At 42.7% G+C, this 25,952-nt stretch overlaps 1 protein-coding gene across 2 annotated transcripts in view; it reads left to right on the top strand.

Annotated features, from left to right (window-relative positions):
- The first annotated feature begins 14,665 nt into the window (after window positions 1-14,665).
- The window catches only part of LOC126278011 (facilitated trehalose transporter Tret1-like), a 132,376-nt gene continuing 121,089 nt past the window's right edge, over window positions 14,666-25,952 (top strand). The window contains exon 1 of one of the 2 annotated variants that reach the window (XM_049977715.1): window positions 14,666-14,757. In XM_049977715.1, coding sequence (XP_049833672.1) covers window positions 14,694-14,757 — 64 coding nt within the window. In that variant the 5' untranslated portion in view covers window positions 14,666-14,693. The remainder of the gene's footprint in view (window positions 14,758-25,952) is intronic. The other variant, XM_049977714.1, reaches the window with a different exon arrangement.

Below are 25,952 nucleotides of genomic sequence, written 5' to 3'. Positions count from 1 at the left end.
TGTGTGCAATTTCACCCTATGGGTGGGTACTACATCCGGAACACCGAAACTTTCTCGTATGCTGGATTATGGGTCAACAGGCGTGTAAATTGGAGATACATCGACAAATTACATTCTTTGCGCATTGTGCTGACAGACGCTGTTGACACATTTCTGTTTTCGAGAGACAGAACCGTCCAGATCTCACTTTGCAGCAACTCATTGAAAGACCTCACCTGCCTGCTCTAAATCAAAACTTTGACCTCAACTGTGATCAAATGTGTGTGAAATCTTATGGGACTTAGCTGCTAAGGTCATCAGTCCCTAAGCTTACACACTACTTAACCTAAATTATCCTAAAGACAAACACAGCACCCATGCCCGATGGAGGACTCGAACCTCCGCCGGGACCAGCCGCACAGTCCATGACTGCAGCGCCCTTGACCGCTCTGCTGATCCCGCACGGCAGCTGTGAAATAGTTACCAATGAAAAAACACCATACGGTCCTATGTTTTCAGAAGTTATTATTTTACTTACATGGCCAGTTTCTGCGTCTCATTAATGTCTTCTTCAGGCTCCTAAGCACTCCATGTGTATAGATCAGATACATCGATGCATCCATAACGGGAGCCGTCGATACTTGGACACTCAGTTTTTTGTCGGATGTGTACTTCGAGGACTTGTCAGATCTGAAGACGGCGTTAATGATATTCCGAAACTGACATTGTAAATAAAATAACTTCTGAAAACAAACGGTTGTTTGCTGATTCTTCTTTGGTAAATAGGAGGTATGAATAAAATTAATGTCTCCACCTTCGTTAATTGGGTATGGATGGGAATATTTTAATAAATCAAACGCACAAATAATCCTTAGAATGTCATTTTAATTACCAATACTCGCTTTTCCACACAATCATCAGCCAATTTGATACATTTCTGCTAACGATGAACAAGTTTTCTAAGGCCGTCACGGAAGATGTCGACACACTGTTTTCGCAAGCACCGTCTCACAGTTCTCTCCTCGTCTTCATCAGAAGCATAATGATGTCCCATGATTGAATGGAGAAAGGCGTCGCATTCATTCTCGTAACGCGAGAGGAGTTCCTGGCAAATTTCAAGTCTGTGAGCTTTCATTTCACGAGTCAGGATCCGGGGTACCCATCGTGCATAGAGCTTCCGATAGCCGAGCAAAGGAATAATGTGACCCACACGTTCTTGTGATACGCTGATTGTGCTTGCAGTTTCTCTCTGAGTGATAAGACGATCGTCCTGAATCTGTCAACATTTAGCTTGTGGAACTCTGTGGTTGCTGTCACAGGACGTCCAACTCTTTGTCTGGCACGCAGGTCAGATGTTCCAGCCTCAACATCTGTAAACATACTCCCCCAGTCATGCACAGTAATCACATCAACACAATCACCATAAACAGTTTTCATTCTCTGATGACTCTCATTTGGGGTAAAACCTACTACTGTCAAGAATTCAATGACTGCACGTTGCTTAAAACGCATTGACGAACGTCTGTGCAGAGTTACATACTTTACACTGTAAAAACACAACCGTTCAATGCTAAGGCTTCCCGCCAACTGGAGCTGTAGAGAAGAGGCTACGAAACAAGGCAGTACCTGCCGCATACCAATGCTGCCAACTGTTGAAGAGTTACGAAGGTGGAGGCATTAGTTTACAGTCAACCCTCGTATTTGACAGGTCTCTACCACGTACCAATAGTGGATCAACAGAGAGTAAACTGTGAAAGCCCGATCACGTTTGCTTACTGTCTACTAGGAGTTCATAAGATACTATGACAACGGTTCTATGCCCTGAAATATCCTTTTATATCAAACTTGATGCACATTTAAGTAACGTAATCTAACAGATTATTTAAGGTTTGGAGTGGCACGGACTCTCGAAAAGTGCAATGGAATAAAAGATGGTTGGAAGGTCGTTGATCGGACTTAAGTGAAACTGAAATTACAATCGTCACTGTAGACATCCTGCATCTACTATCTAAGTATGTAACTAAACTGCATCTTTAACAAGTTATATGTTATACATAAAATATGTGGAATTCAAATGTTTTTGCTATCTGTGCCCTACATTACCTAATAATCTGAAAATTGCCTCCTCTGACAGTTGTCTCGAATTTCAACAGCGACACAGATTTACCTGCACAGCTGAAATTGCTGTTTAATATTTTTGCAATCTCTTCAGGCTTCTTCAGCCTAGCTTTGAATACAATTAGAATGATCGGATTACGTATCGAGAAAGTAGTTCTAGAGTGAACGTATGAGATAAGGAACATATTTATTAAACAAAGATATCCCGACTTACTCGAACATAATGCAAGTACAATGACCAGTACTCATGTACAAGATAACATACTACATGCCCAAATACAATTCCACAGAACATACGTCTTTAGTTTCCCACCTGGTGCACAGACAACACAAAATCACAGCTCATTACTATTAACTCCTGAAACATTGTTTTACGGGTGGAAGAGCATTATGAGACCACTTGGAACTTTGGATGACTGAATGAAAAATGAGTATTGCTCTCCATGTGTTCTAAAGAGGTTGAAAGAAAATACTTAACAATGTCCAGGCGAAATAACATAGCAAAACGCACCGCAGGGAGAAATCAAATTCCCCGTGTTCTGGAACGCTACTTAATGTACAATCATGTAAATACAGCACAGAAGTGCAAAGGCAGCAACTATCTCACCACAATCGGGAACGAAGTCAGGTAAATGTGACCGTTTCACTATCACGAGATAAAGTGTCTGTACCAGGAAGAAAATCAGCTCGCTCAGTCGTCACGACAGCAGGAAGAAAGACTGTGCGTGTGCGTGCGTGTGTGTGTGAGAGAGAGAGAGAGAGAGAGAGAGAGAGAGAGAGAGAGAGAGAGAGAGAGAGAACTGCGAGGCCTCCAGAAACAAATTCTGCTGCCTAGCGTTCCTGTTGCTGGCTCGAATCAAGGCCCGCACGACCTGTCAAGACATAACTTGGAAGCACTGCTGTAGTAGACAGATAGCTGACGACAGCTCTTCGAGGCTACTATTACAGCACTCGCTAATACGGAGCATGTAAGGTGTTTCTCGCCAAACCAGACGCCTTTCAGCTACAAGTCAGGAGTAAAATGAAAATGAACGAATTTAAGCTACTGACTTCTTCATTGTCCCACAAAAATCTGTTCGCTAGACGTAAACGTTGTATGGCATCCGAATCCACGCTTTGTAACGCATGCAAATGTGTTCATGAATCTTGAGATAAAAGCACAGGTGACATGTGAAAAGTTCTCAGCATTAAGGCTCCATCATCTGAATGTGTACCTGCGCTGCTACCAATGGCTCGTAGCATGGGGTGAACTATTATTAGGTAACTGCGTCATGTATCCTAAAACGAAGGGCCAGATCATATGTGCAGGATATGGCAGTGGTAAAATACAGTAGCCCTCCCCCAATCCTCTAAGCAAGTACGTTAACTCCTCCCTCGTCAAATGGGCCACAGCCATATTGCGGCATGGAAGTGGCACACTTCCGTCAACATGTCTGTGTGCTTTTTTTTGTTTTTATTTTTGAGCACTAACTGTGAAGCGCACGTTTTGATGTCACGATGTTTCGCTGGCTGTATGCTGTAAGTTTAAGGTTTACTACAGACACGCGGTTGGCACACTGTAAGAGTACTACCAAATTTGTAGCAGCTAGTACACATTAACTGAAAGGTGATTGCCCTGTTCTAAACTGTGTCGACAGCCAGGATTAAAAAATATCATAGATGTATAATGGTACACCTAATGATTCGCAAGAGTCGTCTTGCAATGACTATCATCAAATGAGATGTCATCCTAACGAGAATATTTACAATTATAAACTGTTTATTCATTTCAACATCAGTAAGATGTTAGATAATCACGATCACGTTCATTAGAACTTTCATTCTGGTCCGGATACTTCTACACGTCTATTGTTAATGTCAACAACTTAGTAGCATCGTTAACTTCAACTAATATTTCAGGCACTGGACTGCAGCATGGTCACTCATTTTATGCGACTGCTACGGTCGCAGGTTCGAATCCTGCCTCGGACATGGCTGTGTGTGATGTCCTTAGGTTAGTTAGGTTTAAGTAGTTCTAAGTTCTAGGGGACTGGTGACCACAGCAGTTGAGTCCCATAGTGCTCAGAGCCATTTGAACCATCTGAACCACTCATTTTAGAAGAAATGTGACTCAAACAAATCTGCCAACCACAGAATAAGACCCGCTTCTAGAATAGCTACATATATAACCAGACACACGCTGGATTCTACTATTCCCCAACAACCGTTTTTAAAAGTGAATTAAAAGCATACCTGACCGCAGTTAAACATTTAATGGCAATGGTAACCGGTTTCGGTCAGAACCATATTACATTAAAATACGGTCTATTACGGTGGCACTGCTTTACAATCAGAATCTGATATATAACTGATTACTTAGGTGTAGATAGCTAATTATATGAGCCTATTAATTTTCAAAGGCAGAATTTCGATATTAGGTAAGTTACAGTCGCTACTTCAGCTACTTGTTTATCGTTATACTCAAAGTCTCAGTCGGTAGGTTGCAATCAGTATGCTAGTTTGATAACTCTCAGAAGTGGCTATACGCACATAGTCAACAATTTTCTATTCATAACTAGCAAATTTTTGGTAGTATTTTACACACTGTAGCTTGACTATCTTCTGTTTCATTTAGTAGTTGTTAGTCACCTATATACAGTTACATGCAAACAGCTGTTCACAGGTACAATTAGTCCAGCTTTTATTATTGGTACATTTGTTACAAGTAGTTAATTTTTCAACTTTTTTAGACAGATTTTTAGTCAGTTGGTCATCTATAGCTACAGGTTATTAGGCAGCTATAGTTCTAAGTAGTGAAGCATTTCAAGTTTTCATTGGCTAGCCACTTACATTGCCAGGTAGTTAATTCTTTATAACTGGAGCTACTAAACCATCTACAACCTCAAGATGGTGAATTACACTCAAGCGCCAGAGAGACTGGTACAGGCATGAGTATTCACATACAAAGATGTCTGGCGCAATTCTTAGATCGGTTACTGCTGCTAAAACGGCAGATTATCAAGATTTGAGTGTCAACCTGGTGTTACTGTAGGCTCAGTTCTGAGCTATCAACAACTGGCAGAGTGCAAACCATTCAATGAAACATCATCGACATGGGCTTTCGGAGCTGAAGTCCCACTCGGTATCCTTGATGACTCCATTAAACGAAGCTTTACGATTCGCCTGGGCCTGTCAACACTGATATTGGACTGTTGATGACTGGAAACGCATTGCCTAGTCGGACGAGTCTCGTTTCAAATTGTATCGAGCTGATGGACCCGTACGTGTATAGAAACAACCGCATGATACCATGGACCCTTCATGTCAACAGGGAACTGTTCAAGATGGTGGAGGCTCTGTAATAGTGTGGGGTGTGTGCAGTTGGAGTGATATTGGACCCCTGATACGTCTAGATACGACTGCAGCAGGTAACACGTACGGAAGCATCCTGTCTGATCACCTGCACCCATTCATGTCCTTTGTGTCTTCCGACAAACTTGGGCAATTCCAGCAGAACAACGCGACTCCGGCCGGCCGCAGTGGCCGAATGGTTCTAGGTGCTTCAGTCTGGAACTGCGCTGCTGCTACGGTCGCAGGTCCGAATCCTGCCTCGGGCTTGGATGTGTGTGATGTCCTTAGGTTAGGTTTAAGTAGTTCTAAGTTCTAGGGGACTGATGACCTCAGATGTTAAGTCCCATAGTGCTCAGAGCCAGTTGAACCAATGCGCTACCCCACACGTCCAGAATTGCTAGAGAGGCTCCAGAAACGCAGCTGAGAAGAGTGCTCCATCTACCATCTCCGGAGGATGCCATGGGTCTGATGATGGTCATGTGATATGGCCGAAACCGGTCACCTATGTTCTTGTAGCATACGTGGCACGATCAAGATTGCATTTTAAAAAGAAAATTTTTTTTGATCGCTGTTCCAAAAATGTTTATTAAAATTATGACGATTTTATTTCATATAGATCAATAATTATTACTCTGTGCATAAAAGTTTCTGGCAAAAAATGTGCAAGCATTCAGCAAGAAACGCCCGTGCGTAACTCATCTTGCCCTTTTATCGCATAATACCTTGCGAACCATGGATGAAGGACGACAGCAGATTCTACGTTACTACATTTTCCGGAAGGCGTTTGACACAGTGCCACACTGTAAAGTGTTGAAGATCAGAGCGAAGCAAATAGTATCTCAAATATGAGAGCGGCTCTAAGACTTTTTGAGTAATAGAATCCAGTACGTTGTCCTGGACGGCGAATGTTTATCAGGGACAAAGATGTCATTACCAGTGCCCCAGAGAAATGTGACAGCGTCACTCTTGTTCTCTATTTGCATAAACGAATTTACGAATAGCGTGCCCAGCATTCTACGAGTTTGTTAATGATGCTGTCGTGTCCTGGAACAGCGTAGTCATTGTGCGACTGTAGAGGGACGCAGGATGAGGCAGAATTTCTATTTGGTGTGAAGAAAAACAACTTGTTCTAATGTTGAAAAACAATTCTATCATCTTCGAATATAGTATTAGTGATGTACTACGCTCAAGCTCACAAATTAAGGATAATGCTGATACATGGTGAAACATCGCTCTGGTGGGCGTTTTTGCGGGTTTCAATCACCTCTGAGTATGACCATGCGGTGCATTTGACCTGCGGTCGTGGCACGGTGGCGCTGGCTGCAGTCCACGTACGCAGAGGTGTGTTGGTGCATGTCAGAGTATGGTGCAGCGAGTAAGTGTGCAGACGTTTCCAGATGAGCTAATGGTTACTGTGTGTTGATAATGGCCAAAAGAACACATATTGACGACGTTATGAGGGGTAGAATACTAGGGCGACTAGAGGCTGGTCGAAGACAGCAGGTCGTAGCACGGGCCTTCCGTGTGCCACAACGTGTGACCTCACGATTATGGCGACGATTCCAGCAGAAAATAAACGTGTCCATGCGCTATAGTACAGGGCGTGCACAGTGTACAACAACACAAGAAGACCGATATCTCACAATCGGTCTTCTTGTGTTGTTGTACACAGAAGACCGATATCTCACAATCAACGGCTGAAAGCAAGGGGAAACTACAGCCGGAATTTTTCCCGAGGATATGCAGCTTTACTGTATGATTAAATGATGATGGCATCCTCTTGGGTAAAATATTCCGGAGGTAAAATAGTCCCCCATTCGGATCTCCGGGCGGGGACTACTCAGGAGGATGTCGTTATCAGGAGAAAGAAAACTGGCGTTCTACGGATCGGAGCGTGGAATGTCAGATCCCTTAATCGGGCAGGTAGGTTAGAAAATTTAAAAAAGGGAAATGGATAGGTTAAAGTTAGATATAGTGGGAATTAGTGAAGTTCGGTGGCAGGAGGAACAAGACTTCTGGTCAGGTGAACACAGCGTTATAAACACAAAATCAAATAGGGGTAATGCAGGAGTAGGTTTAATAATGAATAGGAAAATAGGAATGCGGGTAAGCTACTACAAACAGCATAGTGAACGCATTATTGTGGCCAAGATAGATACGAAGCTCACACCTACTACAGTAGTACAAGTTTATATGCCAACTAGCTCTGCAGATGATGAAGAAATTGAAGAAATGTACGATGAAATAAAAGAAATTATTCAGATAGTGAAGGGAGACGAAAATTTAATAGTAATGGGTGACTGGAATTCGAGCGTAGGAAAAGGGAGAGAAGGAAACATAGTAGGTGGATATGGATTGGGGCTAAGAAATGAAAGAGGAAGCCGCCTAGTAGAATTTTGCACAGAGCGCAACTTAATCATAGGTAACACTTGGTTTAAGAATCATGAAAGAAGGTTGTATACGTGGAAGAACCCTGGAGATACTAAAAGGTATCAGATAGATTATATAATGGTAAGACAGAGATTTAGGAACCAGGTTTTAAGTTGTAAGACATTTCCAGGGGCAGATGTGGACTCTGACCACAATCTATTGGTTATGACCTGTAGATTAAAACTGAAGAAACTGCAAAAATGTGGGAAATTAAGGAGATGGGACCTGGATAAACTGAAAGAACCAGAGGTTGTACAGAGTTTCAGGGAGAGCATAAGGGAACAATTGACAGGAATAGGGGAAAGAAATACAGTAGAAGAAGAATGGGTAGCTCTGAGGGATGTAGTAGTGAAGGCAGCAGAGGATAAAGTAGGTACAAAGACGAGGGCTGCTAGAAATCCTTGGGTAACAGAAGAAATATTGAATTTAATTGATGAAAGGAGAAAATATAAAAACGCAGTAAATGAAGCAGGCGAAAAGGAATACAAACTTCTCAAAAACTAGATCGACAGAAAGTGCAAAATGGCTAAGCAGGGATGGCTAGAGGACAAATGTAAGGATGTAGAAGCTTATCTCACTAGGGGTAAGATAGATACTGCCTGCAGGAAAATTAAAGAGACCTTTGGAGAGAAGAGAACCACGTGTATGAATATCAAGAGCTCAGATGGCAGCCCAGTTCTAAGCAAAGAAGGGAAGGCAGTAAGGTGGAAGGAGTATATAGAAGGTTTATACAAGGGCGATGTAGTTGAGGACAATATTATGGAAATGGAAGAGGATGTAGATGAAGACGAAATGGGAGGTAAGATACTGCGTGAAGAGTTTGACAGAGCACTGAAAGACCTAAGTCGAAACAAGGCCCCCGGAGTAGACAACATTCCATAAGAACAACTGACGGCCTTGGGACAACCAGTCCTGTCAAAACTGTACCAGCTGGTGAGCAAGATGTATGAGACAGGCGAAATACCCTCAGACTTCAAGAAGAATATAATAATTCCAATCCCAAAGAAAGCAGGTGCTGATAGATGTGAAAATTACCGAACTATCAGTTTAATAAGCCACGGCTGCAAAATACTAACGCGAATTCTTTACAGACGAATGGAAAAACTGGTAGATGCAGGCCTCGGAGAGGATCAGTTTGGATTCCGTGGAAATGTTGGAACACGTGAGGCAATACTGACCTTACGACTTATCTTAGAAGAAAGATTAAGAAAAGGCAAACCTACGTTTCTAGCATTTGTAGACTTAGAGAAAGCTTTTGACAATGTCGACTGGAATACTCTTTTTCAAATTCTAAAGGTGGCAGGGGTAAAATACAGGGAGCGAAAGGCTATTTACAATTTGTACAGAAACCAGATGGCAGTCATAAGAGTCGAGGGGCATGAAAGGGAAGCAGTGGTTGGGAAAGGAGTGAGACAGGGTTGTAGCCTCTCCCCGATGTTATTCAATCTGTATATTGAGCAAGCAGTAAAGGAAACAAAAGAAAAACTTGGAGTAGGTATTAAAATTCATGGAGACGAAGTAAAAACTCTGAGGTTCGCCGATGACATTGTAATTCTGTCAGAGAAGGCAAAGGACTTGGTAGAGCAGTTGAACGGAATGGACAGTGTGTTGAAAGGAGGATATAAGATGAACATTAACAAAAGCAAAACGAGGATAATGGAATGTAGTCAAATTAAATCGGGTGATGCTGAGGGAATTAGATTAGGAAATGAGACACTTAAAGTAGTAAACGAGTTTTGCTATTTAGGAAATAAAATAACTGATGATGGTCGAAGTAGAGAGGATATAAAATGTAGACTGGCAATGGCAAGGAAAGCGTTTCTGAAGAAGAGAAATTTGTTAACATCGAGTATACATTTAAGTGTCAGGAAGTCATTTTTTAAAGTATTTGTATGGAGTGTAGCCATGTATGGATCATGGACGATAAATAGTTTGGACAAGAAGAGAATAGAAGCTTTCGAAATGTGGTGCTACAGAAGAATGCTGAAGATTAGATGGGTAGATCACATAACTAATGAGGAAGTATTGAATCGGATTGGGGAGAAGAGAAGTTTGTGGCACAACTTGACCAGAAGAAGGGATCGGTTGGTAGTACATGTTCGGAGGCATCAAGGGATCACCAATTCAGTATTGGAGGGCAGTGTGGAGGGTAAAAATTGTAGAGGGATACCGAGAGATGACTACACTAAGCAGATTCAGAAGGATGTAGGTTGCAGTAGGTACTGGGAGATGAAGCAGCTTGCACAGGATAGAGTAGCATGGAGAGCTGCATCAATCCAGTCTCAGGACTGAAGACAACAACAACAACATCTCACAATCAGTGCCCCCAGACAGCCACCGAGTACTGCAGGTAGCCTTGTCAGGACCTTACCGAAGCCACTGGAACATTTGTCTCCAGACACACAGTCTACAGACGACTGAACAGACATGGTTTATTCGCCCGGAGACCTGCAAGGGGCATTCCACTGACCCCTGGTCACAGAAGAGTCTGGAAAGCCTGGTGTCAAGCACATGGTCATTGGAACAGTGGGCCCAGGTTATGTTCACGGACGAGTCCAGATATAGTCTGAACAGTGATTCTCGCCAGATTTTCGTCTGTGGTGAACAAGGTACCAGATACCGATCCCTTAACGTCCTTAAAGGGACCTGCATGGAGGTCGTGGTTTGATGGTGTGGGGTGAGATTATGATTGGTGCACGTACACACCTGCATGTCTTTGACAGAGGAACTGTAACAGGTCAGGTGTATCGGGACGTCATTTTGCACCAGTATGTCCGCCTTTTCAGGTGTGCCGTGGTGCCACCTTCCTCCTGATGGATGATAACGCACGGCCCCACCGAGCTGCCATCATGGAGGAGTACCTTGAAACAGAAGATATCAGGCGAATGGAGTGGCCTGCCTGTTCTCCAGACCTAAACCCCATCGAGCACGTCTGAGATCCTCTCTGTCGACGTAACACTGCACGTCTACAAACCCCTACGATACTTCAGGAGCTCTGACAGGCACTGGTGCAAGACTGGGAGGCTATACCCCAGCAGCTGCTCGACCACCTGATCCAGAGTATGCCAACCCGTTGTGCGGCTTGTGTTCGTGTGCATGCTGATCGTATCCCACATTGATGACGAGGTACATTCGCAGGAAATAGTGGCGTTTTGTAACACTTATTTTTCGGGACGGTTTTCTCAACTTATTTAGAGCAGTTAGTCCACGAACCCACGCGAATTGTAAATGGTTGCGAAAACACACTTGACCTCTTAGCCACAAACAATCCAGAGCTGATAGAGAGCATCATGACTGATACAGGGATTAGTGATCACAAGGTCATTGTAGCTAGGCTCAATACCATTTCTTCCAAATCCATCAGAAACAAACGCAAAATAATTTTATTTAAAAAAGCGGATAAAGTGCCACTAGAAGCCTTCCTAAAAGACAATTTCCATTCCTTCCAAACTGACTATGCGAATGTAGACGAGATGTGGCTCAAATTCAAAGATATAGTAGCAACAGCAATTGAGATATTCATACCTCATAAATTGGTAAGAGATGGAACGGATCCCCCGTGGTACACAAAAAAGGTCCGAACGCTGTTGCAGAGGCAACGGAAAAAGCATGCGATGTTCAGAAGAACGCGAAATCCTGAAGATGGGCTAAAATTTACAGACGCGCGAAATTTGGCACGTACTTCGATGCGAGATGCCTTTAATAGGTTCCACAACGAAACATTGTCTCGAAATTTGGTAGAAATCCGAAGAAATTCTGGTCGTATGTAAAGTACACAAGCGGCAAGACGCAGTCAATACCTTCGCTGCGCAGTGCCGATGGTACTGTTATCGACGACTGTGCCGCTAAAGCGGAGTTATTGAACGCAGTTTTCCGAAATTCCTTCACCAGGGAAGACGAATGGAATATTCCAGAATTTGAAACACGAACATCTGCTAGCATGAGTTTCTTAGAAGTAGATACCTTAGGGGTTGCGAAGCAACTCAAATCGCTTGATACGGGCAAGTCTTCAGGTCCAGATTGTATACCGATTAGGTTCCTTTCAGATTACGCTGATACTATAGCTCCCTACTTAGCACTCATATACAACCGCTCGCTCACCGATAGATCTGTACCTACAGATTGGAAAATTGCGCAGGTCGCACCAGTGTTCAAGAAGGGTAGTAGGAGTAATCCATTTAACTACAGACCTATATCATTGACGTCGGTTTGCAGTAGGGTTTTGGAGCATATACTGTATTCAAACATTATGATACACCTCGAAGAGAACGATCTATTGACACGTAATCAGCATGGCTTCAGAAAACATCGCTCTTGTGCAACGCAGCTAGCTCTTAATTCGCACGAAGTAATGGCCGCTATCGACAGGGGATCTCAAGTTGATTCCGTATTTCTAGATTTCCGGAAAGCTTTTGACACCGTTCCTCACAAGCGACTTCTAATCAAGCTGCGGAGCTATGGGGTATCGTCTCAGTTGTGCGACTGGATTCGTGATTTCCTGTCAGGAAGGTCGCAGTTCGTAGTAATAGACGGCAAATCATCGAGTAAAACTGAAGTGATATCAGGTGTTCCCCAGGGAAGCGTCCTGGGACCTCTACTGTTCCTGATCTATATAAATGACCTGGGTGACAATCTGAGCAGTTCTCTTAGACTGTTCGCAGATGATGCTGTAATTTACCGTCTAGTAAGGTCATCCGAAGACCAGTATCAGCTGCAAAGCGATTTAGAAAAGATTGCTGTATGGTGTGTCAGGTGGCAGTTGACGCTAAATAACGAAAAGTGTGAGATGATCCACATGAGTTCCAAAAGAACTCCGTTGGAATACGATTACTCGATAAATAGTACAATTCTCAAGGCTGTCAATTCAACTAAGTACCTGGGTGTTAAAATTACGAACAACTTCAGTTGGAAGGACCACATAGATAATATTGTCGGGAAGGCGAGCCAAAGGTTGCGTTTCATTGGCAGGACACTTAGAAGATGCAACAAGTCCACTAAAGATACAGCTTACACTACACTCGTTCGTCCTCTGTTAGAATATTGCTGCGCGGTGTGGGATCCTTACCAGGTGGGATTGACGGAGGACATCGAGAGGGTGCAAAGAAGGGCAGCTCGTTTTGTATTATCGCGTTATAGAGGAGAGAGTGTGGCAGATATGATACACGAGTTGGGATGGAAGTCATTACAGCATAGACGTTTTTCGTCGCGGCGAGAGCTTTTTACGAAATTTCAGTCACCAACTTTCTCTTCCGAATGCGAAAATATTTTGTTGAGCCCAACCTACATAGGTAGGAATGATCATCAAAATAAAATAAGAGAAATCAGAGCTCGAACAGAAAGGTTTAGGTGTTCGTTTTTCCCGCTCGCTGTTCGGGAGTGGAATAGTAGAGAGATAGTATGATTGTGGTTCGATGAACCCTCTGCCAAGCACTTAAATGTGAATTGCATAGTAGTCATGTAGATGTAGAATAACGTGGAGTTACAGATCAGTGTCGTGTGTGTTCCCTATATGCCTATGCTATTAGTGCCAGTTTTGTGTAGTGCCACGTTGTGTGGCACCACATTATGCAGTTATCCTTAATTTATGAGCATGAGTGTACTTGACACATGCTGATTAAATACCTAGGCGTCATGTTTCAAAGCAATACGAAATGGAACGAACACACAACGTCTGTTGCAGGAAAGGCGAATAATCAACTTCGGTTCACTGGGAGAATTTTAGGAGAATGTGCCTCATTTATAAAGAAGGCCGCGTACAGAACACCGCCAGCCTGACCGAGCGGTTCTAGGCGCTACAGTTCGCAACCGCGCGAGCAATACGGTTGCAGGTTCGAATCCTGCTTCGGGCATGGATGTGTGTGATGTCCTTAGTTAATTAGGTTTAAGTAGTTCTAAGTTCCAGGGGACTGATGACCTCAGAAGTTAAGTCCCATAGTGGTCAGAGCCATTAGAACCATTTTTTACATAACACCAGTGGAACCGATTCTTCAGTACGCTCGAGTGTTTGGAATCCGTGCCAGGTCGGATTAAAGGAAGACATTGCACAAATCAGAGACGCGGTGCCGGATTTGTTACCGGTAGGTTCGATAACCTTGCAAGTATTACGGAAATGCTCTGTGACTCAAACGGCAATAACTGAAGAGAAGACGACATTCCTTCCACGAAAGACAGAGAACTGGCATTTGTGACTAACGGCAGAACGATTCTACTGCCACCAAAGTACATTTCGCATAAAGAACGTGTAGATAAGGTAGAAGAAATTAGTAGTCAGTATGTTATTCAGCAGGTGTCGAAAATTCGTGGTACACGTTGACAACACGTTTTGGGGACTATATAATCCAAAATCAAGTGCTTAAACTTACTAAATCGTAAGAGAAATTAGGGCTCCTGCCGAAGCACAAAGCCCCTCGCTCTATTTTCTAATCCAACAGGAAAGGGAAAGACTAGTAGTAGTAGAAGATACTCTCCACCACACACTGTATGGTGGCTTTCGGAGTATCTTTGCAGATGTAGATGTAAACTATAATACCACGACGTGTCGAGTATTTTCGTAAAACTGATACACGCATGAATAAAATTACTACTGTGGAAATCTGGTGATACCCGGGTGTGCGGTGTGCTAACAACAAGCCCCTCCATACGGCATCCGAATGACGCTATTCGAAGGGGATGACCCGGCGGTCGGTCGGCATCGTGTTGGTGGGAAGTATCAGCACCTACGACGAAGGTTAACTTGGGGCGTGTTTGCGCGCGCAGATAGTCTACTGGTTTGCAGATAGCGTAAGGTTAGCAGCGCTGCGAAAGCATTTTCACACTGTACACTTGCCCGACGTGGTATGCGGCCCGGCTCGGCACCTGCTTGCGAAGGAACTATAAACAACGCCCGATTTAGCGTATACTGTGAGTATATCAACACTTCATTACAATGGAACAGTGACGAAATCAACATTAAAAGCAGCCTTGCACTTTGGAGCTAATAGTCTTTTAGTCACGGAGTGACCATTAACTTAGCGATCAAATATGTCATACTGGCGTGATGTCTGCACTTGTTGCTTCACTTCTTTATACCATTTTCGTACGGGCGCTATTAACCATATGACCACAGCAGTAAACTGCAAGGATCTTGTAAGTCCCACAGTGCTCAGAGCCATTTGCAAGGATTTTTTGGGCTAACACTTGCAAATAATGCCATAGTTATTACCTTCTGAAGAAGGGCATTTAGTGTCTCAAACCAGTTAAGGAAATAAAATTTCTTTTATGTAACTGGCTACCGATTACTTCGATAGGTAAAACATCATACAAATAATCATCAAACACATTAGCCGTAACTCTCAAATCTTGCAACCGTATACTTCCATTTTATGTATGGACCACCACAGTTCACATTTTATTCAGCATCAAGGAGGAAACATAATTGTTCAATAATACTGCTATTTATAAAATTATTTCCACCTACTTTAAAAGGCAAAAAATTAACCTATAAGGAGCACTTGAGGTAAATAAGCATATAGCTCAAAATCCCGACTGTTTCTAAATGACGATTTACAGCTGAACCCATATCCGCTCTTAAGCTTCACATGATCCAGTCTATCAGCCACGTACGTCCAGGCCACATTCTCAACGATCATATTCATCTCCACTACAGAATTGTCATTATATGCACTTTACTTCTTCTTCCTTACTACCTTTCGCATTACATTTACACAGTTAATATATTTTAATTTTGTGCCTTTTCGTTATTTGCTGCGTTATATTATTCATCTTCTAAATTGAAACTCAATGTAATGTTTTGTTTATAACAATATTTCGCATCCAATGTAATGACCTAAGATTCTGTGTGTGTGGTCACAACATCTTTGTTCCTAATGTTTGGTTTCCTACACGCTACTGTACTTTCTCTAAAGGACATTATCAGAATAACGTCTCAATAAGCCGAAAACCGATTCGAAAAACAAATGTTAATAAAATACTGTCCAGCACCTGTACATCTACATCTATATCTATATCCACGTAGATCCTCAACAATACACAGTACGGTGGGTGGCGGAGGGTACCATGTACCACTACTAGATATTTCCTTTCCGGATTCCATTCAAACATAGAGAGAGTCAAAAACGACTTTATGCCTCCGTACGAGATCTATTGTCCCGTATATTATCTTCGTACAAACGAAATGTATGTTGGCGTCAGTAGACTCACTCTGCAGTCAGCTTCTAACAACTGCTCTCTAAATTTTTTCAATAGCGCTCTTCGAAAAGAGCGTCGCCTTTGTTCCATGGATCCCCATTTGCGTTCCCGAAGCACCTCCGCAAAACTTGCACTTGTTCAAAGATACGCTCTTCGTACGTCTTCCAGTGATTTCTTTGGTTATTTAAAGCAGTGTTGGTTTGTCTGTTAGCACTGATAACTCTTCGCAAATGCCGTTGCTCTCGTCGTTGCAATCCGACTCAGAAACGCTTCGATGTATTTCTATAATCCGACCTGGTGCGGACCCCAGACACTTGAGAAACACTCAAGAATGCGAGTAGCGTCCTATATGCGGTCTCCTTTCCAGATGAACCACACTTTTCCCGAAATTCTCCCAAGAAAGCGACTTTTCGCCTTCCCTACCACAAATTCACGTACTCGTTCCGTTTTACAACTTTACATCCATATATTTAAACTACGTGGCTATGTCAGACATAACACTACTAATGCTAATCCAAACACCACGGATTTGTTTTCCCTTCTCATCCACATTAAGTAACATTTTTCTACATTTAGAGCTAGTTGTGACTCATCACACCAACTAGAAATTTTGTCTAAGTCATCTTCTATCCTCGTACACTCAGTCAACACTTTCCCGTTCACCATAGGGATCATCAGCAAACATCCGCATATTGCTGTCCATCCTGTCCGCCAGATCATTTATGTACACAGGAAATATTAACTGAGCTGTCACGCTTACGTGAGGCTCTGATGAACGCTTGCTGTCGAGATCAGCTTACTAGATTCTATTACTTATGAAGTCTTCGAGTCAATAACTTATCTAGGAACCTATTCCAGATGCTCGTACGTTCGCTAGTTGTCTGCAACGGAGCATCGCGTCAAATACTTTTGGGAAATTTAAAATTATCGAATCTGCCTGTTACTCTTCAGCCATAAATCGCAGTATATCATGTGAGAAAAGGGCAAGCTGTGTTCACACCAGCGATGCTTTTCAAAATCGTGATGATTCGTGGACGTAATCTTTTCAGACGCAAGCAAGTTTACGATATTCAGTATCTAAATATTATGTCTGGCCGTACACTGTTCTTCAAGAAACATTGCCATAACAGCAATCCAAAGGTCAGTACAAGGAACAATACTTTCACCAAACTCTCAGCGAGCACCTGAGACCTTCTGCTACATCTACGTGATTACTCTGCTATTCACAATAAAGTGCCTGGTAGACGGTTCAATGAACCACCTTCATGCTGTCTCTCTACCGTTCCACTCTCGAACGGCGCGCGGGAAAAACAAGCTCTTAAATTTTTCTGTACGAGCTCTGATTTCTCTTATTTTATCGTGATGATCATTTCTCCCTATGTAGGTGGGTACCAACAGAATGTTTACACAATCGGAGGAGAAAGCTGGTGATTGAAATTTCATGAGAAGATCCCGTCGCAACGAATAACGCCTTTGTTTTAATGATTGCCACTCCAATTCACGTATCCTGTCTGTGACGCTGTCTCCAATATTTACCGATAATACAAAACGAGCTGCCCTTCTTTGTACTTTTTCGATGTCATCCGTCAGTCCCACCTGATGCGTACCCCAAACCGCACAGCAATATTCCAGAATAGGGCGGACAAGCGAAGTGTAAGCAGTCTCTTTGATATACCTGTTGCACCCTCTAAGTGTTCTGCCAATGAATCGATGTCTTTGGTTTGCTCTACCCACAATATTATCTATCTGGTCGTTCCAATTTAGCTTATTTGTAATTGTAATCCCTAAGTATTTAGTTGAATTTACAGCCCTCAGAATTGTGTGACTTATCGCGTAATCGAAATTTAGCTAACTTCTTCTAGTACTTTTCTTTATTCAGGGTCAATTGCCACTTTTCGCACCATACAGATATCCTATCTAAATCATTTTGCAATTCGTTATCTGATGACTTTACAAGACGGTAAATGACAGCATCATCTGCAAACAATCTAAGACGGCTACTCAGATTGTCTCCTATGTCGTTAATATAGATCAGGAACAATAGAGGGCCTGTAAGTCTTCCTTGGGAACGCCGGATGTTACTTCTGTTTTACTGGATGACTTTCCGTCTATTACTATGAGGTGTGACCTTTCTGACACGAGATCACGAATCCAGTCGCACAACTGCGACGATACTCAAATAGGGGCGCAATTTGGTTAAAAGACGCTTGGGAGGAACACTGTCTAAAGCCTTCTGTAAATCTAAAAATATGGAATTAATTTAACATCTCCTGTCGATAGCACTCATTACTTCATGAGTATAAAGAGCTAGCTGTGTTTCACAAGAACGATATTTTCTCAATCTGTGCTGACTATATGTCAACAAATCGTTCTCTTCGAGGTGCTTCCTAATGTTCGAATGCAGTATATGCTCTAAAACACTACAACAAATCGACGCTTTTTCTTTGTTTGTATCAGCTGCAGAGTACGCCTCACTTGGGTTAAGTGCATCTGCTCACACCAAGGAACCTGGCACTGCAGTCAGCAAGGACTGCCCGAATCTTGTTGGGATTTATTAAACCAACTCTAGTCGACAAACTGTACCCGATTGTTGGAACAGCTCGAGCGCGCTGTCAGAAGGGTCCTCGCTGCCGATGCGGAAAGAGCGAAGTAGATCAGTGATCCCTGTGTCTACTGCATGATCACCAAGCTGTAGTCGATCGATAAAAATCTCAGAAGAGCTTCATCGCCAGGACTCGACCAATGGAAGGAACAACGGGGTCTAACCGCGTCACCAGATGCTTGAGTAAGCTGCCGCCCGATATTCCTGCAAAGGCAGAGCTAGCCCCAGGAAGCAGTCTCCCCTACCCTGTTGGTATGGAGGTCGTTTAAAAGTTCTGCACATCGCGCAAGCGCGACTGGTACGGCGGTATGGTCAAGTTGAAATGCATGTCATTTGTGAGCGAGATTTTAGGCGTGACGGTCGAATATGTGTCGTGGGTAATTCATTTTGAAAACGAAAGCTGAAACCGAGTCAGGTCGAATCACATGTAGTGACCAGCGTTCCTGCATCAAAATCCGTTCGTGTAAACAACCCAACGGAAATTTACAAAGGTTTGAGAGAGATGTGTGGGAATAGTGCAGTGGATCGTACCGCAGTATCACGATGGTCTCCTTGTTCCCGTGAAGGTCGGGTAAGCAGCGGAGAGAAGCAACAAAGTGGACGGCCATCAACTGCAACAGACTCTCAGATTATTGTTAGTGACATTTTCAGCGAGTATCGACGCAAAACATGTGTGGTAATTATACAGGGTGGTCGATTGATCTTGACCGGGCCAAATATCTCACGAAATAAACGTCAAACAAAAAAAACTGCAAAAAACGCAACTGGTCTAGCTTGAAGGGGGAACCAGATGGCGCTATGGTTGGCCCGCTAGATGGCGCTGCCATAGATCAAACGGACATCAACTGTGTTTTTGAATAGGAAACCCCATTTTTTATTACACATCGTGTAGTACGTAAAGAAATATGAATGTTTTAGTTGGACCACTTTTTTCGCTTTGTGATAGATGGCGCTGTAATAGTCACAAACATATCGCTCGTGAAATTTTAGACGAGCAGTTGGAACAGGTAGGGCTTTTTAAATTAAAATACAGACCGTAGGTACGTTTGAATATTTTATTTCGGTTGTTCCAATGTGATACATGTATCTTTGTGAACTTATCATTTCTGAGAAAGCATGCTGTTACAGCGTGATTACCTGTAAATACCACATTAATGCAATAAATGTTCAAAATAATGTCCGTCATCCTCAATGCTTTTAGCAAAACGTCCATAATGCCACACCACGCATTAACCAGCCAAGGTCGCTGATGTTCCACTTGTCGCAACCATCGTGGATTTTCCGTTGCCCAATAGCGCATATTATGGCGGTTTATGTTACCTCTGTTGGTGAATGACGCTTCGTCGCTAAATAGAACGCGTGCAAAACATCTGTCATCGTACCGTAATTTCTCTTGTGCCCAGCGGCAGAACTGTACACGACGTTCAAAGTCGTCGCCATGCAATTCCTGGTGCATAGGAATATGGTACGGGTGCAATCGATGTTGCTGTAGCATTCTCAATACCAACGTTTTTGAGATTCCCTATTCTCGCGCAATTTGTCTGCTACACCTAAATGGGCATCATCATTTGTTGCAGGTCGTGGTTGACGTTTCACATGTGACTGAACACTTCCTGTTTCCTTAAATAAAATAACTATCAGTCGAACGGTCCGGACACAGGATGATGTCGTCCAGGATACCGAGCAGCATACATAGCACACGCCCGTTGGGCATTTTGATCACCATAGCCATACATCACCACGACATCGACCTTTTCCGCAATTGGTAAACGGTCCGTTTTAACACGGGTAATGTATCACGAAGGTAATACCGTCGGCACTGGCGGAATGTTACGTGATACCACGTACTTATACGTTTGTGACTATTACAGCGCCATCTGTCACAAAGCGAAAAAAGTGGTCCAACTAAAACATTCATATTTCTTTACGTACTACACGAATATGTAATAACAATAGGGGTTCTTATTTTAAAAAAACGCAGTTGACATCCGTTTGACCTATGGTAGCGCCATCTAGCGGGCCAACCGTAGCGCCATCTGGTTTCCCCCTTCAAGCTAGACGAGTTTCGTTCTTTGTAGTTTTTTCGTTTGATGCTTATTTCGAGAGATATTTGGCCCGGTCACTATCAAAGGACCGCCCTGTGTATGGGGCCAAAATGCCTGTGAATTCAGTTTATAGAATCATAACTGAAAAGTTAAAGAGGAGAAAAATAGCTGCCAGATGGGTTTCGCATGATAAGCGTGAAAAACAAAGCAGGTCCCGAATCGCAGAAGTATTGGTTCAAATGGTTCAAATGGCTCTGAGCACTATGGGACTCAACTGCTGTGGTCATTAGTCCCCTAGAACTTAGAACTACTTAAACCTAACTAACCTAAGGACATCACACACATCCATGCCCGAGGCAGGATTCGAACCTGCGACCGTAGCAGTCGCACGGTTCCGGACTGCGCGCCTAGAACCGCGAGACCACTGCGGCTGGCCGCAGAAGTATTGCTTCAGCGTTATAGATCAGAAGGAGAGCAGTGGCTGAATAGGATTCTTGGTTTGAAGAAACCTGGATAACAGTTAATGAGCCAGAACTGAAATCTCAATCACCAAAATGGAAAACCCCTGTTGATACAACTGATGAAGCGTCCAGTGAGGCGACGCGAGCAGTCAGACAGCTCATCAACGAAGGTGACCTGTCCGGAATTCAGAAGTTGCCAAAATGTTGGGAAGATGCCCTAATCGAGGAAGGAGATTATACTGAAAGCCTCAAAAGGTATTTTGTGAAGCAATGTGTATATAACTTCTGAATAATCCTGCTAGATCAGTCAGTCGTCTTTCGTTGCAAACCGACCACGCAGCTTCTGGAGAGCGTTTTGCGAAAGGTGGAACAATTCAAGATCTGAGCCACTCGCTCATGTGCCCTCCACTGGAGCGAACTTGCACAACACAGAAAGGCAAATAACAAGGCCATTGGAGTCGCTGCATTCTGCAAACGCCAGCCAAACACGGAAATTGATGAGGGGTAGAACAACTTTAAATTTGAGAGGTTCGGAGGTATTGTGTCTGTAATATGCTTTCATCGTGAGTATGGTTACGTGCATATTGTAAATGATGCGATTTGCAGTACATTCATCGTAACCATGGGCAATATGGCAAAATCGATTCCCTATATTGGAGAAATATTTAATGCGACCTTAAACGTGCGTGATTGAGACTAATCAAGTCTTTACCTTCCTATATAAGAATGAAAATGATCGTATAGCATGGTTGGCCGGGATGTCCCATTCGGGTTGGCCGCAAAGCGCGAGTCTTACTTCATTCTGGGCCACACTGGGCGACGTGAAGCCGATGATGATGAAATGATGATGAGGACAACACAACACCCAATTCACGAACGGAGGAAATCTCCGACCCGGCCGGGAATCGAACCTGGGCCCAGAGCATAGGAGGCAAGCATGTTACCACCCAGCTAAGCAGGCGGGCAACTTACTGTATGGAATATATATACAGAAAACAGACCACACCTTCAGTCCATACGATACAGTGTTGCATACACGAAACAGAAACTTATTAAACAGCACACACTTCAATTTAGTCTATGGCGTAAAAGCAATCAGATAAATTTTAAATGTCACATTCTTTCAAATATTACGGTTCACTGGTCCAGGACTTTGATTTCATGTGATGGACAGCTGGTGGCATATGCGATATGTGGCTCAACTAAGCATATCCGAGTTTATTCTGCAACGAATAAGCCAAATTACAACAATGTGCAGCCAGAAACTAATACCAAAATTAGAGGTACATAAATGGAGAATTTACACAAACATACTGGAGTCACAACACGTGGAGTCTCCAGTCAGAATGACAAGGGTCACAGTCAGCGATAGATGTCCCGCGCGCATACGCAGCACAAGTAGAGAATATCTAGCCGTCACATTGTTAGCGTGTTAAGTGGGCTGATGTTGGAAGCTCAGTCTGTATCGTCGGCGCCAGAAGATATTGCTACAAGGTACTGCGACCTCTGTCAGGTCAGGTAAAGTGAGCTTGCACACAGAGGAACATGGCACGAGGATAACAGACACAGAAGAAACACGTGTTATAGATACTGGAATTCAAAATGGTTCAAATGGCTCTGAGCACCATGGGACTCAACTGCTGTGGTCATCAGTCCCCTAGAACTTAGAACTACCTAAACCTAACTAACCTAAGAACATCACACACATCAATGCCCGAGGCAGGATTCGAACCTGCGACCGTAGCGGTCGCGCGGTTCCAGACTGAAGCGCCTAGAACCGTTCGGCCACACCGGCCGGCTCTTTTGTGAATTCAAACTGGAGTAAACTGAACTGCTATTCTCGATACTCGTGTATGTCTGTGTTGTAAAGCTGAACAATACAAATGGCGTAATTTTGGAAACGCTGTTTAGTTAATGACGAGCTAAAACTAAAACTGTATAACTGCACATTTCATTAACTCTGCTAAAGTTATTAGCAAACTCTATTGTGCGGTACAGTGAGCAGTGCTACAACGCATGACGTCACAGTGTCTGACTTGCAATTCTAACACACAGCCTAACAGAATGAAAATGCTACATAAAATCACCAATCGAATTTTGAAGGCGTAAATAACGCTCTGAAAATTTAAGTACACAATCTGAATGAACATAATTCCAGATCCAGGATAATATGCAGGCAAATGCAACATTTCAAAATGGCTCTAAGCACTATGGGACTTAACATCTGACGTCATCAGTCCCCAAGACTTAGAACCTACTTAAACCTAACTAGCCTAAGGACATGACACACATCCATGCCCGAGGCAGGATTCAAACCTGCGACCGTAGCAGCAGCGCGGTTCTGGATTGAAGCGCCTGGAACCGCTCGACCACAGCGGCCGGCAGATGCAAACTGTATTCTGAGAGTAACTATCTGCTTATGAAAGGAAAACTGAAAAACTTCACCTAAACTGACTCTGATAATAAATTCTGAAAAGCAAAGCTAACTGTAATGTAACTGGCCATAAAAAATTTTCATGTGGCTTACATGTGGCAACGGAAACTTGGTGCTGCTAGAAGTGATGAGCACAAAATATTCAGCGCAGCAGCTTGCAAGCTAAATAGGAAAGAAAATCTTGTGCACTGCAATGACGTGCAACTGTTCTGAACACATCATGCTTTGCTTTTACTTCGTGCAGCTGTGTTCCGCTCCGAGCAGAGCGGCGACACACATAATGAGGCAATAAAATACTTGCGTGATGATAAAATGCTGTAATTTGAACTTGTTAAACGATTCAAAGTAATTGACCTTAATTTTATTGCAAAATCTGAAACTCATTAATTATTACTGTCATCACTATAAAAGTTATCTTTTATAAGAAATATCTCTCTGCCATAAAATTAGTTGCCAAAATGGTAAAGGAGCAGTAAAATCTATAAGCTATGAGAGCAAGCCATGAGAATTCATAACTTTTCTAACGCTCGTCTGAACAGTGAACTATCTGATACAAACCAGCCAGAAAGAATTTCACTAAAAGTTCCCGTCTTATAAACACATCTCAATTACGCGCAAGCAATTAATGCAGCAACAACTGTACCTGGACTTCTTCGCTTCCGAAATTACTCTTTACCAAATCATAATTCAAAATTCCTTCTTCTCTGCATATTTCTCTCTGTTCTCTGCAAGCTATTTCCAACAGCTCAGTCCCACAGCCAACACCCAACTTCCTCACTAGCTTAGCTTAGAATGCTCACTATAGCAACAAGACTAGTGACAGCTAATGATCAGACTTCTTATAATTAAATCTTCCTCAAGACATTTAAGTCTCATCTTTATCTACAATAAAAATCACAGTATTTGTACTCAAAACCTCTGTGGCGTAACATATCGACTATCTAAAACCTCTGTTTGAAAAATATCAAGTACACAAGTGAAATGTGACACATCGAACGAAAACAGAGCTTACGCCACTTTCCTTCAACGCCCTAAAATATACTAAAAACCTTAGAAGATGGCACTGAGACAAAGGATGCATAAGAAATGTTTGTTACGGGTACCGAAAAAGACTTTCTACTACTAAACAGTTTACAAAAAGGACAAAGACAAAGCAAAGGGCGAATCCAAACTTATGACACATCTGGGCATAATACATGCACCATCGTGGGTAAAGAGGAAAATAAGCGTGGTGTCAGCTGATCTGTACGGTGTTATACCTCTCCATAACCATTTGTCGTACTCTAACTACAGTGAAATTTGCCTGTTACCTACAGTATAAAAGCATTTTCTAGTATAATTTTTAATAGTCTTACACTCAGTGCAGGGGTTGGTCACTAAGAATGTGGGTCTCGTCTGGGAGGATCTACTATCGACCAGATCTTCAAGATACGGAAAATAGTAGAAAAACGCAAAGAATTCGGGATGTATATACAGTCTCATCTCTTTATAGACTTCAGATCAGCCTAAGACAGTATTGACAGAGAAGAACTGCATACAGCAGTGGAAGAATTAAATATTGCCACTATATTTATTGTCTTAGTGGAAGCTACTATGGAAAATACCCAGAGTCAACGTAAAATACAATTATCAAGTACTGTGGCCTTAAAACGTAGAATATGACAGAGAGATACATTGTCCTCACTGCTGTTTCATATAGCCTTGGAAAACGTTGTAAGAAATGCGGGCATCAATACAAGAGGAATAATCCTGTACGAATCAGTTCAATTTCTGGCATATGCAGATGATGATGATGATGTAACTGCAAGAACGCCAAGAGCACTGAAAAGGCCTTTACAAGTCTTGAAAGAGCTGCTAGAAAGATCAACCTAGAGATAAATGAAGGGAAACCTAAGTATATGCCCATAACTAAGTAAGATTATCCAAATAAGCCTCATCCATAGAAAATGGTTTATATAAGCTTGATGTGACGCGTTGTTTCATTTATCTTAGATCAGAAGTATAAGAACAATGTCGGCTCAGATCAAGAAACGTCCGCTAACCAATACTATCCGCTAACAAGTACTATCATGGCCTCAAAAACATCTGAAATACTAAAATTACGTTGTATAAAGGTTTAGGAAAGCCATTGGTAGCATACAGTGCTGAAATATGGATGGTAACAAAATTTGATGTACAGCAACTGGGTATATTTGAGATTAAAAGGCGGAAATCGGCAGGACTTGCACTGAATCAAACGACGGAATTATTACGAAGATATTCTGCGAATTGCCTGAAGGAATCAGGAGAGTTGGAAGAGCAAAGCTGAAGTGGGAGGAAGGTGTCATATAGGATATAAGGAAAACTGGAATTCAGAATTGGATGTG

This window comes from Schistocerca gregaria, chromosome 6 (genome assembly GCF_023897955.1).
Source record: "Schistocerca gregaria isolate iqSchGreg1 chromosome 6, iqSchGreg1.2, whole genome shotgun sequence".
In the NCBI taxonomy this organism is placed as follows: Eukaryota; Metazoa; Arthropoda; class Insecta; order Orthoptera; family Acrididae; genus Schistocerca; species Schistocerca gregaria.
The sequence above is the reverse complement of the archived record's forward strand: the minus strand, read 5'-3'. Positions and strand labels throughout refer to the sequence as shown.